Here is a 13,137-nt window from a genome sequence, read left to right on the forward strand (position 1 = left end):
CTGGGCGGGGCTGGGCTCCGGGACCGCCCCGCCCCGCCCCTTCCCCGCCTCCAGCTCCCGGCGCGTGAACTGGTTCGTTGTGCGGAACGGCGGCCGCAGGCTCTCACGGAGGGGAAACTGAGGCTGGTCAAACAGAGAGGGGGTGCAGGGGACCTAGCTGCTGGTGGGGAAAGGACGCAAAGCCCCTGCAGGCCAGGCCTGTCCTGCCGCACAGGGGTCCTAGAACCCCAAGAAACAATGTTTCTTTACCCCTTCCCCTTCTGTCTGTTTATAACACTGTAGTTATGTTGAATTGTGTACCTGCCCCACCCCCACCAAATTAACGTGTTGAAATCCTACCCCCACCCCCTCCCCGTACCTCAGAGTGTGACCTTGGAAACAGGCATTGCAGATGTGATTAAAAATAAGGTCCTAGATCGCCGGATATCCTCTGAGTGCCTCTTAATAAAGTCCAGTGATCTGCAGAAAAAAAAAAAAAAGGTCATAGAGAGCAGGGCCTACTGCAATAGGACATGTCCTCGTGGAAGCTGGAAATGCGGGCACAGATGTGCACACAGGGAGAGCATCACACGAAGATCGGAGTTATGCTGCCACAAGGAAGTCCAAGAAGCCAGAGAGGGAGCAGGGGCCTGGCCGGACCTTGACTTCAGCCTCTTCAACTGGAGACGGTCCGTTCCTGGTGTTTCATGCCAGTCAGTGTGTGGTACTTTGCCATGACAACACCAGCAAAGCAAGACAAACCCCAGAGGCCATTTTCCCCGTCTCTGTAGAGGTGACACGGAAGGGCGGCTCCCGAGGCAGTGACCAGACCGAGATCCACTGAGGCAGGGGCTGTGGTCACTGCTGCTTCCCTGGGCCCAGCAAGGAGACCCGCCAAAGCTGCAACTTGACAAGCCTCAGTTAACCCTGGTTTCCTTGCTTGCTTGCTTGTTTGTTTGTTTTAAATAACTGATAAATTTTTACTTCCTTCCTGAAGATCTAGAACATTTCCTGCACCCCAGATGTCCCTCCTATGCCTCTGACGGCAGGCTAACCACTATTCTGACTTCTATTGCCAACGAGAGTTTTGCCTGTTCTTGAACAGGAGGTAAATGGAATTGCACACTATGTACTCTTCTTTTGCCAGCCTGACATTGTTCATAAGATTGAGGCATCTTGTTGAATGAAAAAGATAAATATCCTAAATATTTCACATTTTTTAAATTGTGGTGTAGAAATGTACACGGTACAAATGTCTCACAAATGTATCAGACCGTACAGATATATCACAATGTATTTGTCCGTTCTACCAGTGGTGGACATGGAGGTTGTTTCCAATTTTTGGTTCTTATGAAAAAATATGAAAAATATTTGGTTCTTATGACTAGTCTCCTAGAAATCTTTTTAAATTTTTATTTATTTATTTATTTTTAAAGATTTTGTTTATTTATTTGACAGAGACAGAGAGATCACAAGTAGGCAGAAAGGCAGACAGAGAGAGGGGGGGAAGCAGGCTCCCCGCCAAGCAGAGAGGCCGATGCTGGGCTCGATCTCAGGACCCCCCGAGATCATGACCCCAGCCGAAGGCAGAGGCCTAACCCATTGAGCCACCCAAGCACCCCTATAAATCTTTTTTAAAAATATTTTATTTATCTGACAGAGAGAGCTCACGTAAGCAGGGGGAGGGGCAGAGGGAGAAGCAGACTCCTCACTAAGCAGGGAGCCTGACACCCTGGGTTCATTACCTGAGCCCAAGGCAGACACTGAAACCACTGAGCCACCCAGCCACACCTCCTATATGTCTTCTATGGAATACAGGCATCTGTTTCTCTTGGAGTGGAATTTCTGGATCATTAAGAGTAGGTATACAGGGGACGCCTGGGTGGCTCAGTGGGTTAAGCAGCTGCCTTCGGCTCAGGTCATGATCCCAGTGTCCTGGGATCGAGTCCCACATCGGGTTCCTTGCTCGGCAGGGAGCCTGCTTCTCCCTCTGCCTCTGCCTCTGCCTGCCATTCTGTCTGCCTGTGCTCACTCTCTCCCTCTCTCTCCCTGATAAATAAATAAAATCTTATTTTAAAAAAAAGAGTAGGTATACAGTTTTCCTTCAGTAAAAACTGTCACCCTGTTTTACAAAGCAGTTGAAACAATTCACACCCCTCCCCCGCAGCAATGCATGAGAGTTCTAGTTGCTCCGTATCTTGATAGTGTCAGTCTTTTTACTCTTTGCCCTTCTGGTAGGCGTACAGTGGTATCTCACTGTGGTTTTAATCCGCATTTCACTGATGGGTAAGGCTGCTGAGCACCTTTTCATATACCTATTGTCCATTTGTACCTGTTTGTTTTGTCCATTTAAAAGAATTAGGATATTTATCTTTTTCTTATGATCTTACCTATTTTTTATGTTTTTCTTATATAAATATAAAAATATATTCTTATATATAAGAATATAAATATACTATTTCTTATATAAAGAACTTTTGAAGTTCTTCATATATTCCACATATGAAACTTTTTTGTCTTCTTTTACAAGATTTTATTTGTTCATTTGAGTGAGAGAAAGAGAGACAGTGAGAGGACACGGGTGGGGAGGAGAGGGGGAAGCAGGCTCCTCGCTGAGCAGGGAGCCCACAGGGAGCCCGACGTGTGGCTCAATCTCCGGACTCTGGCATCATGACCTGAGCCAAAGGCAGATGCTTAACCGACTGAGCCACCCAGGCGCCCCTGCATAGGAATCTTTTTTTTTTTCCTCGTAGGAATCTTTTAATACAACTTTATATCACCAAAAATGTACACACATACACATAGATGAACCAATCATCACTTCAGCTTAAGACTCATTTGGATTATCATTTAATTAAATTCAAGCCATTTTTTTGTCTCAGGAGTGACCCCAGACCACATAATACATGATATATTTGCTTCATATGTACACAGCAGGGCCCAGCAGACCCAGCCTGCTTTTCACCTGCTTGAGCAGAGCACTCTCTCTCTCTCTCTCTCTCTGCACTTGGCTCCAGAGCAGACCTGCAATCCAGTTTGGTTGAACAGGTAAGGGGGCAAGTGGGGCAGGTGGGAAGCCCCACTTGTTTCTTTGCCCAAGATGGGCTGAGGCTAAATCTGCATCCCCCCCGCTCACCATGGACCAGGGTGGTTGGAAGCACAGAGTGAGGGGGTCAGGGTAAAATAAAACACTCTGGCTGGTTTCTAGAGCTGGGCTTCCACAGCCAAGCAGGATGCTCACAGTTTACTCCATCAGCCTGTAGCAGGTCCTGGGGACCTAGAGATGGTTATAGGACACCAGCCTCATCCTGGGAGCACACAGTCAAGAAAAGTGGGCAGGGAAGCAAGGAAGCATGCCACGGAGTGCTGGGTGTAATAAGTGGTCAGTGTCATGGCTATGAAAAGGGTTGTCTGGCCAGGACACAATGGTAGGAAGACGGGAGGGTCCCAGCTCTTGGTCTCAGGGGCCTCTTCACAGTGGAGCTGATGCCATTGGAGCTGTGTCTTCATTGATGAGCAGGAGTCACCGGGCAGAGGGTGGTGAGAGGGTGTTCCAGGCAGGGCGTGACGCAGAACTTCCCAGGGAGTGACAGTTCTGTGGCTGGAGTGTAGGGGGTGTTGGGGACAGGGCAGGAAAATTAGGGTGGACCCAGGATGACAGAGCTTTCCTTCCCTCAGCTTCCCGGGAGCCCTGGAGCCTGGGATCCTGTTTCCTGGTCATGGACGCTGGGTTACAGCTTTCCCAAGGCCAGTGTATGCTCAGTGAGTGAGTATTTGTAGGCTGGTCTTTCTGTATAGAGGAGTCATTTCTGGTCCCCTCCCCCGTAGCCATTACTATGAAACAGGACATGCTGTGTGGCCCTTGGAGGATATATACAAGACGGAGAGGCTATCACCTCCTCTTACCTGAGAACACTTGTCTAAAGAGGAGTAACATTTGGTTCTATGTTGTTTTTTTCTGGAGTTGGGACCTAGTGGACAGGAGATAAAGTAAGATGGCCTCCTGGATGCCCAGATTTCTGGGTTTGGTGGGGAGCAGCAGGGCAGGAGCTCTTGGAGGAAGGCTCCCATAACCAGGGAGCACCTGGTCTTAAGGAGGCCCCTGGGGTCTGGGTGGCCCAGAGCCACAAGGCAGGTGGGAGGGGCTGCCTAAAGGGTATACCTGCAGGACTGGGCCTTCCAGAGGAATCTTCTGGCCTTGGTGATCTCCTGGGCCAATCTCCTTAAATCATCTCCTTCAAACGGTGGCAACACGGGATCCTTGGAAAGGGGAAATGAGCGTGAAGTTAGATCCATTAAATGACTGGATGCAACCGGAAAATCCAAAATCTCAGTGGAAAAATTTTAGAGTTAATCAAATGTCGCCTTCTACCCAATGCAGGAAATCCAGAGGCTTTGGTTTACATACCTCCAGGGACAAAGAGCTCACCACCTGTTAAGGCAGTCATTCTGCAGATGGGACACTTTGAGATAAGGTGTGTGAGGGTCTGTGCCGGGAACGGGTGGGCAGTGGCAACCCGAGATGTTCACTGAACTTGACTGAAGTCAGCCCCTCTCTTCCCAGCAGAAGTGGTACCTGCTCCTTACGTCACTGTTACCTGGTAAAATCTGTTCTTCCCTTTCCCTATTCCTTCTAGTAAAACCAAGCTTCGCAGGCATGCTTTTTTCGTTACGTCAACCAATGGAATTCTAGAGGCTAGGGTTAAAGACACAAATTCTCACAATCAGCAAGAGAAGGTAAGGAGAAGAGGAAGCCACGTTCTGCCCTTGGCGGCGAGAGCAGAATGGTCCCATTCTGCATCCAGAAACTATTAAAAGACTCTGATTTGTCGAGGCATTAATCTGAAGACCTTCCCAATATTGTCAATTTGTTTTCCTGTGTTGTAAGGACATGGGTGAATATTTACTACTTTGACTTGTTCTGTTTTCCAAACTATTTGTAATGTTTGTCCCTAGAAGAGGCACTTGAACAAAGGAGTCACGCAAAGCACTGACTTCAAAAATCATGTCACGTCCTGGGAGATGTACTTCAACCAACAAAAAGAAATCTGGAGTTCTGGTTGTCTTACTTGATAATTTGTGGCCCTGAAAATGTTATAACTGACAGCACCATGTTCCTAAAAGGTAGAAACATGTGCATAACTTTTTGGTCAGAAGAGAATGGTGGGTAGTCTGCTCTTATCGCACATGTGTGATGGAAACCGTGACTTTTCTAGATTTACTACTTCGATCATTTGAGGATCTGTTTCAGTGACCTGAACACCGGGAGACAGAAATACGCAGGACTCAAAGCACAGAGGTTAACAGTGTGGGTGTCTGGGCTCTGGCTTTACCATTTGCCATGTCCTTAGGTGTGTTCCTACTCCTTGCTGAGCCCATTTATTCATCTGTTTAATGGGCATAGTATTGTTTGAGAGGATTAAGAGGGGTAGCCTCTATAAAGCAATGACTGTGCACAAAGTAAGTGCTCAGTGAACGCGAACTGTTCTGTTATTTTTTTTAAAGATTTAATTATTTTATTTTATTTTTTTAAGATTTTATTTATGTGACAGAGAAAGACACAGAAAGAGAGGAACACAAGCAATGGGAGAGGGAGAGAGGGAGAGAGAGAAGCAGGCTCCCGGGGATCCCAGGATCATGACCTGAGCCAGAATCGAGATTCAGCCCAACTGACTGAGCCACTCAGGCACCCCAGAACTGCTCTATTATTAAACAAACCTCCATGCCCTGCTTCTTTCCACCCTGAGGAGAGCCAGCCTAGAGGAAGAGCAGCAGGGAGGCAGAACCCCTTCTAGCCAGTAGTTCCTGGTCTCACAAGAGAAGCAGAGATCTTTCCAGTTAAGGGAGGTAGGGGAAAGAAACCCACCTCTGTGGACATTATATTGAGACATTTGAACAGACTCGGCTCCGTGGCTCCGCAAACCTACCCTTTCGTCCACGAAGCCCTTGGTCAATAGGCCGTGGATTCTGAGGAGTGTGTCCTCGTCAACAGGGCAGTGGTAGCGGCCCCCAGTGAGGGTGGCCAGGTTTCTCAGGAAGTCAACCGCTGTCCTAGTCGGGAGAACAGAGGGGCTGGGACCAAGCCTGCTGAAAGCCAGGCAAATTCCCTGCGGCGCCTCCAGCCTATGGGGAGCTCAAGTCTGGGGGGCAGCCTCGGGCCTGGATGCTCTGTGCCCTTGACAACAGTCAGCATCCCAGGTCCAGCCCCTGTCAGTTTATGGCCAGCGGCGGTGGCCGCAGGAAGTGGACTGGCTGCTGTCACCAGTGAGCATGGAAACACATGGCCGGCACATGGTCCTTAATCTAGCTGGTGCCTGCTCCTACGGGTTAGGCCTGGTGGGGGACCTTCATGGAGCACGTGGTTTAGACAGAGCTCAAACAGGCACCCAAGTCAACACAGTTTTGCCAGTGACATTAAAGTCTTTTTCCAAAGAAGCAGAATCTCTCTGGTCCAACCCATGTTCCTCTACAGTGATGGTTTATAAAAACAACCATCACGATGCTACTTTAAGCTCTTTGCCCCTCAACATTCACCAGGGGGCTCCTGAGAAAGATCAGGATGGAGAAGACCGGGAGTGCCTGTGGGAATCGGTGCGTGTCTGCCTCCAGGCTGGAGGGAGTCAGGAGATGGGTTCTCGGATGCAGACAGAGGGCTTTACTCTGGGGTAGCCCCTGCCGGGGCCCTTCTCCGTTCTCACTTACGGGTTGGGGCCCAGGAGAGATCAGGGTCTAAGGGGAGGCCCTGGATGGGGCGAGTCGCTCCGACCTTGGCCCTCACACACGCAGCCCTGGGAGAGGAACACAGCTCGGACCCGGCTCCTTCCTGCCTACCTGTCTGAGCGGTTCAGGGAAATGGTGTGGATTTTCACATCTCTTTCCTCCTTGAGTCTTTGGACTTCGCTCAGGATAAGGCTGCAGCTTGTATCCGGCTTCCCGTCAGTCAGGAGGTACAATCCTTCCACATCAGGAAAACTGAAAGCTTTCTGAAAGAGCGCGCACAAACAGACGGTCTGGCTCAGGGACAGGTGCTCCCCGGGAAGGGCCAAAACCAGCTGCCTGCTGCGCGTCTGACTGGATCCCACTGCCTTGTCCGTGAAGAGTGAGAGCACATCCCCACCCCCACCCCCAAATGTTTCAGCCTACCACAGACCAAGGGGCTGCCAAAGTTTAGGAGAAAGAGCACAGCCCACGTCCTGGCTGGTTAACCCCAGCGAGTCCCTTAACCTCTCTGAGCCTCTGTGTCTCCATCGATAGAATGAGAACAAGAATCCCTTTCTTCTTCTTCCTTGGCTGTTCCGAAGATGAAACAAGGTAACACTTATTCCATCTCAAACTGCTCTTTGTAATTGGAAAGCCTCAGGCTGTGTCCGTAGAGGGGGTGAGGGTATTTCTGGTCGGCTGCTGGGGTTGGGTTCCGGGGGAGGACTTGCCAGTAACGCCTGCAGGATGGAGGTGCCGCCCTGAGCGCCCAGGCGGGTCACCCACTGCATGGCCTCGTGGCATGCCGCGTCGGTGGTCTCCACCAGAGTGTCCCGCCACAGTTGCAGGTCCCCCGCAAAGCTGAGCAGGTTGAAGCTGGGGAGGCAGAGAGAGGAGGGGGGCAGAGAGGCGGTGAAAGGGAGTAGCCAGAAGAGGGCTGGCTGAAGCAACCCCGAGGACAGCATCAGGCCCCCCTTCTGCGGGCTCCGGGGCCCCTCGGGGAGAAGGAGGAGACCGCACACACCGAAGAGTCCCAGTGCAGACCAAGACAGATGAACTTCCCACCTCGGCCCCTTCCAGCATAGGCGATCTCTGGCGAATTACTTAGCCTCTCTAAATCCTCAACTCCTTTTCTGAAAAATGGGCTTAATACCGACAATACCTCGTGGGGGCGCGTGGGGGCGCTGTGAGGATTGAAGGAAATCATGCCTGGAAAGTGCCTGGCGTGTGGAAAGTGCTCAGTAAGTGCTCAGTCTTATTAATAAGAAGGCGAGAATGAGCCCCAGCCTAGGAGAGTCTCCTAGCACCCACCTCTCTGCTTAGAGAAAACTAACGACCCGGAACGCCCCCTCTCTCAAAAAATCAAGTTCAGGGACGCCTGGGTGGCTCAGTTGGTTGGGCGGCTGCCTTCGGCTCAGGTCATGATCCCAGCGCCCTGGAATCGAGTCCCACATCGGGCTCCTTGCTCGGCAGGGAGCCTGCTTCTCCCTCTGCCTCTGCCTCTGCCTGCCATTCTGTCTGCCTGTGCTCGCTCTCTCTCCCTCTCTCTCTCTGACAAATAAATAAAATCTTAAAAAAAAAAAAAATCAAGTTCAGCTGAAATCCACTATTCAAGGCTGCCTGGTGGTTCCTTGGCTCTGTTTGCAATGGTCCCCTGGCTCGAGATGGATTTCTAACAGCTGCTTTACCTCTGCAACAGAGTGTGGTGTTCTTTAGTGCTCAAACAAGCTAGGCCCCCAGGACTCGTTTAGGGTGAAGAGGGAAGCCCCACAAACTGCCCCCCCACCCCCGCTCGCGCCCCTGCTTCTCACCTGTCGCAGTGCTTCCGCAGCTGCTCCCAAATCAGCAGGATCAGCTCCGTCTTCACCTGCTGCAGGGCGGGGCCCACAGACCCCGACGTGTCCACCAGGATGCACACTCGGCTCTCCAACACGGCGCCAAACAGTCGGCGGCTCCCTGCTCCGAGGTGGGGCAGAGGCAGGGAAGGAGTGAGGGGTCGATCCCTCTCCGCCTCCCCGGGGTGGTTTTTTCTCACAGCAGCCGTCAAATACCAAGTCTGCCAAATAGGCCTGTTTCCTGACTGATCACTGATCAGATGTCAGCCCACTGGGAGATGGCCTTGGTGGTGGTGCTGGGGGGCCATCAGTTGTCCAGGGCAGAGCCGGGCAGTGGTGTGGGCTTTGGGAGGTCAAGGTTTTAGCTCTGGCTTTGCCCGTGAGCTGTGATCACTTGCACAAGTGGTTATAATTGCTCTGGCCTTGGGGTGCCTGGGAGGCTCAGTCGGTTGAGCGTCTGCCTTCAGCTTGGGTCATGATCTCAGGGTGCTGGGATCGAGCCCTACGTTGGGCTCCCTGCTCAGCTGGAGTCTGCTTCTGCCTCTCCTTCTGCTCCTCCCTCCTGCTTTTGCTCTCTCTTTCTCAAATAAACAAAAAATCTTTTTAAAAAACTGCTCTGAGGGGTGCCTGGGTGGTTTAGTGGGTTAAGCCTCTGCCTTCAGCTCAGGTCATGATCTCAGGGTCCTGGGATCGAGCCCCACATCGGGCTCTCTGCTCAGCAGGGAGTCTTCTTCCCTCTCTCTCTCTCTGCCTGCCTCTCTGCCTACTTGTGATCTCTGTCTGTCAAATAAATAAATAAAATCTTAAAAAAAAAACTTAAAAAAAAACTGCTCTGAAAACAAAACAAAAAACAAAAAAACACCTCTGGTCTTGAGTTTCCTCATCACTACCATTAAGCGATGGGTCAAAGTAGTGTCACAGTATCGTTTGGAGCTGAAAAGATGTTACAGAGCGTGGAGTCCCTTAGCAGGTCAACGGAAATCAGCAGAGCCTGGCGCTGTGCCCTCATGGAGCTCAGAGTGGGGCAAGGAAGACACATGTGAGATCAACAGTTACGGCTTCGGACAGTGTCCGGAGCACATCCCGGGGAGAATCTGAATTCCGTGGGTGAGCTACCCCTGCAGGTGGAGTGGTAGCGAGCGGAGGAAAGAGGCGGAGGTGTGGAGAGAGCAGCCTGGGCAAGCCCGAGCCGAGAGGGGGAGGAGAGCATGGCGTGCTCCAGGACCGAGAGAAAGCCCACGCAGGGAATCAGGACCACTGGGATGGAAAGCCTCTTGGGGAGAGGGAGGAGAAGTGAAGCTGGTGACGTGGGGGAAGGACTTGGGATTCATCCCAAGGGGAAAGAAAGGACCAGTGGCTGGCCGGGGTCTCACAGACCAGGGCTGAGGGCTGACACTCATACCCACATCCTCTGACCCACACTTCAGTCAGGCAGCTGCTAGCCCTACCCTCCTGGCCCCAGGGCTAAATATGGAAGGTCACCCAGGAGAAAGCCAGAGGGACAGCTGACAAGGCACGCTGTCTTCTCCAGTCACACCTCAGGGACCTCACTGGAGGCAGCAGTGGAAACGATGGAAAAACTGCCACAGAAAAGACAGGCTGCTCTCCAGGAAAAGGTGGACAGAGCTGGCTGGACCCCAGCCCAGGAATCTGCCTCGACTCCTCTAGGCTGTTCTCCGGCAACCCTCATGTCAGCATGAGGACAAGAGGGAGCCATCCTGAGGCATGGGAGACATTCCGTGAGCATGGCCGGCCAGCCAGCCATCCGAGGGACCTCCAACCACATCCCCCCCCGGAGGAGCTGGACGGTGGAAACACAGAGCCAGTCCTCAAGGGCTGTGGTTTCTGCCTCCACAATCTCTCTGATTCTGCCTCCGTCATCCCCAGTTCTTCCAGCAGGCCCTAGTCCTTCGCCTTCCTTCAGCTGTCCTACTGCGAGGTTACCTGATTGCACTCCATCCCCTCCACAGTTCCGCATGGCAACCAGCCGGATCACTACCCATGTTAACTTGATCACTTTCCCCTGATTCACAACATTCAGTGGCTTCCAACTGCTCTTAGGACAAAAGACTAAGTCTGGGCGTGGCCTCGTCGATCTGGGATGGTCTCACCCTAACTCTCCCTCACTCTCAGCGACACTGGCTTCCTTTTTTTTTTTTTTTTAATTTCTTTAGAAAGAGAGAGTGTATGTGTAGGCAGGGAGAGGGGCAAAGGGAAAGGGAGAGATTGATTCTCAAGCAGACTCCTCACTGAGCATGGAGCCCAATGTGAGGCTCCATCTCCCCACCCTGAGATCATGACCTGAGCCGAAATCAAGAGTCCGATGCTTAACCAATGGAGCCACTAGGCGTCCCTCACATTGGCTTCCTTTTAATCTTTGTGTTCAGCATCCCCTCACTAACTGCCTCCCTAGCACCTCAGACATGCCTATCTTTCCTCTCTTTGCCCAGTTAACATCTACTCATTCTTCAGATCTTGGCTGAAATATCACCGCCTCAGGAAAGCCCTCCGTGATTTTCCCGTCCAGGCCTGTCACCCGCTTAAAGGCTCACCCTGCACCACGCCCATCTCCTCTCTATGCGTCATTCTTGTGACATTAGACTTATTTGTGAGATTCTTTGGTCAACGTCAGCCTCCTAAACCATATGCTCCACGAGCTCAGGGGCTGTGTTGGGTGTCGCCTTCCACCATCTCCCCAGAACCTGACGGGAGAGCGGCCATATTGGTTGAATAATGAAGGAATGAGTGCATAAGTGAACTAGCTCTGGGTTTTGAAGTGTTGGTGGCGTTTGAAGTATTAGGTGGCATTGGGGTGCGCACCTGTGTGTGAGGTGGGAACTCCGCTCACGGCATGGAAGGCGGAAGGAGCAGCCGCCTCACCAGCCTTTACACCCTTCCCGGCAGTGAACATGCTGGGACTGGAGAGAGGCACGCGACCTCTTTGTCCCATGTCAGCCTCTGACCCGACAACTACACCTGGAGCTGGCAGCCCCCTCGGGGCTTTGGGAAGCGCAGTCATCACTCTACTGCACATGGTCTGTTTTACCAAGTTCTACTGCAGAGGACTGGACCTAATGAATTTGCACAGGATCCTGAGGGCCTCTCCCTAGCAACCTCTACAAAAGGCTTCCTCTTTCCTTCTGCCTGTTGTCCCAGGAACCATCCAGGCCCCAAAGCCTCAACGCCCCCCTGTCCAGCTCGAGCTGTCTACCTGGCCTCTCGGACTTGATGCTTCTGGCCGTCTCTTGATCCCCAGCCCACCCTTCTCTAGGATGGGAGCCTGGCTCTTCTGGGCCAGCCCGCCTGTTTGCCTGCCCTGAAGGGGCCTTGGTGCTCTTTGTAAAGAACAAGGGGACTCTTCTCTGTTGGGACCCTCTCCCATGACTACATTCATTGACCCCTGTGGGGTCCAGTCAATACTGAATTGAGCTTCTTGAGGGTGAGCACCTCGGTCACATCCAGGAAGGCAAGGGGTGGGGCACGGGGCCTTGAGGGATGGGCCTGGACAGGCTTGCGTTCTCTCTGGTGCCCTTTGACCCATGGTCCTCCCTGATATCCGGCAGTTTGCCTGACCTCGGAACCCAGAAATCATGTGGTGCCAGGATGACCCTCCTGGCCTCACCCCTGACCTGACAGTCTGTGCGCCTGGCCTGGGAAGGGCAGGCCCAGGTCCCTGGGGTTGACCTTCCGCTTTCCTTCACGGCCCTCCCACCCTCCAGGATGCCAGGACGGCAGGCAGGCTCACCGGACAGCAGCCACTGCAGCCTCTGGACATAGCGCCTCATCACCTTCTCTAGGCCCGTGATGTACGCTTCCATTTCCCTGGGCGTCCAGTGGATGTGTCTCACTATCCCCTGGATGAAGGCAAGTCAAGGCAGATGGCCCTCCGTTAGCTACGTCCTCAGATCCTCATCACTGCCGTAAGCAGTTCAGTCAGTTGTGGTTAATCATTTCTAAAACATCTATTAGGCATTATATATTCACTTATAGGCTTTTTTCTTTGATCACGCTACCAGATTTATCATTCTAAAAGGAGAAGGGGAGTTGGGATGATGGTTTTGTGTCAAATATGGTCACTGTGATAATAAAAAAAACATAACATCTTTAAATTTTAAATTAGAAAACCCTTAATGGTAGGACAAGAAGTCCATAAATGTCAAACTAAAAGATGACCACAGACAGAGAAGGAGACTGACAGTTTGATAAAACTCCCATAAAATCTTTCTGGTGAATAATTTTGAACTTGGTGGATACTTCTGGCTTTCTCGTTTCCCCTAATGTTGATAATGTCATATCAAATGGCAAGGGAAGAAATAGAAAATGGGGTCTTCTAAAGAAAGAACCTAGGATTTGTTTTTCATTTGTACGAAACTTCCTTGTTCCAGTGCCAAAACAAAGGAAAAACAAAACAAAACAAAACAAAACGACCTCCAAACTACAAACTAGAGAACACCGTCCCCTCACCCCTGGGGTGGAGACGGGGAGGGAAGGCCCCAGTCCCTGCCAGCCTGGTAGAACCATCAGCAGAACCGGGGTACAGACTGCCGTGAGCTCTTCAGCTTCCGTGCCGTTCTCAGCTATGGTTTCTGATTCCCAGGCTGTGGAGCGTGTCTAGCTCTGGGGG

General features: G+C 51.7%; 1 protein-coding gene across 1 annotated transcript in view; it reads right to left on the minus strand.

Moving 5' to 3' along the window:
* Positions 1-3,090: 3,090 nt before the first annotated feature.
* VWA3A (von Willebrand factor A domain containing 3A) overlaps positions 3,091-13,137 on the minus strand; it is a 59,587-nt gene continuing 49,540 nt past the window's right edge. Inside the window, exons 27-34 of the mRNA XM_044233541.1 lie at positions 12,259-12,367; positions 8,490-8,634; positions 7,410-7,554; positions 6,811-6,962; positions 5,907-6,030; positions 4,142-4,239; positions 3,886-3,950; positions 3,091-3,580 (exon numbers count right to left, since the gene is read on the minus strand). Of these exons, the coding sequence (XP_044089476.1) occupies positions 3,923-3,950; positions 4,142-4,239; positions 5,907-6,030; positions 6,811-6,962; positions 7,410-7,554; positions 8,490-8,634; positions 12,259-12,367 (801 nt within the window). The 3' untranslated portion in view covers positions 3,091-3,580; positions 3,886-3,922. The remainder of the gene's footprint in view (positions 3,581-3,885; positions 3,951-4,141; positions 4,240-5,906; positions 6,031-6,810; positions 6,963-7,409; positions 7,555-8,489; positions 8,635-12,258; positions 12,368-13,137) is intronic.

The sequence above is a fragment of the Neovison vison genome, chromosome 14, assembly GCF_020171115.1.
Source record: "Neovison vison isolate M4711 chromosome 14, ASM_NN_V1, whole genome shotgun sequence".
NCBI lineage: Eukaryota > Metazoa > Chordata > Mammalia > Carnivora > Mustelidae > Neogale > Neogale vison.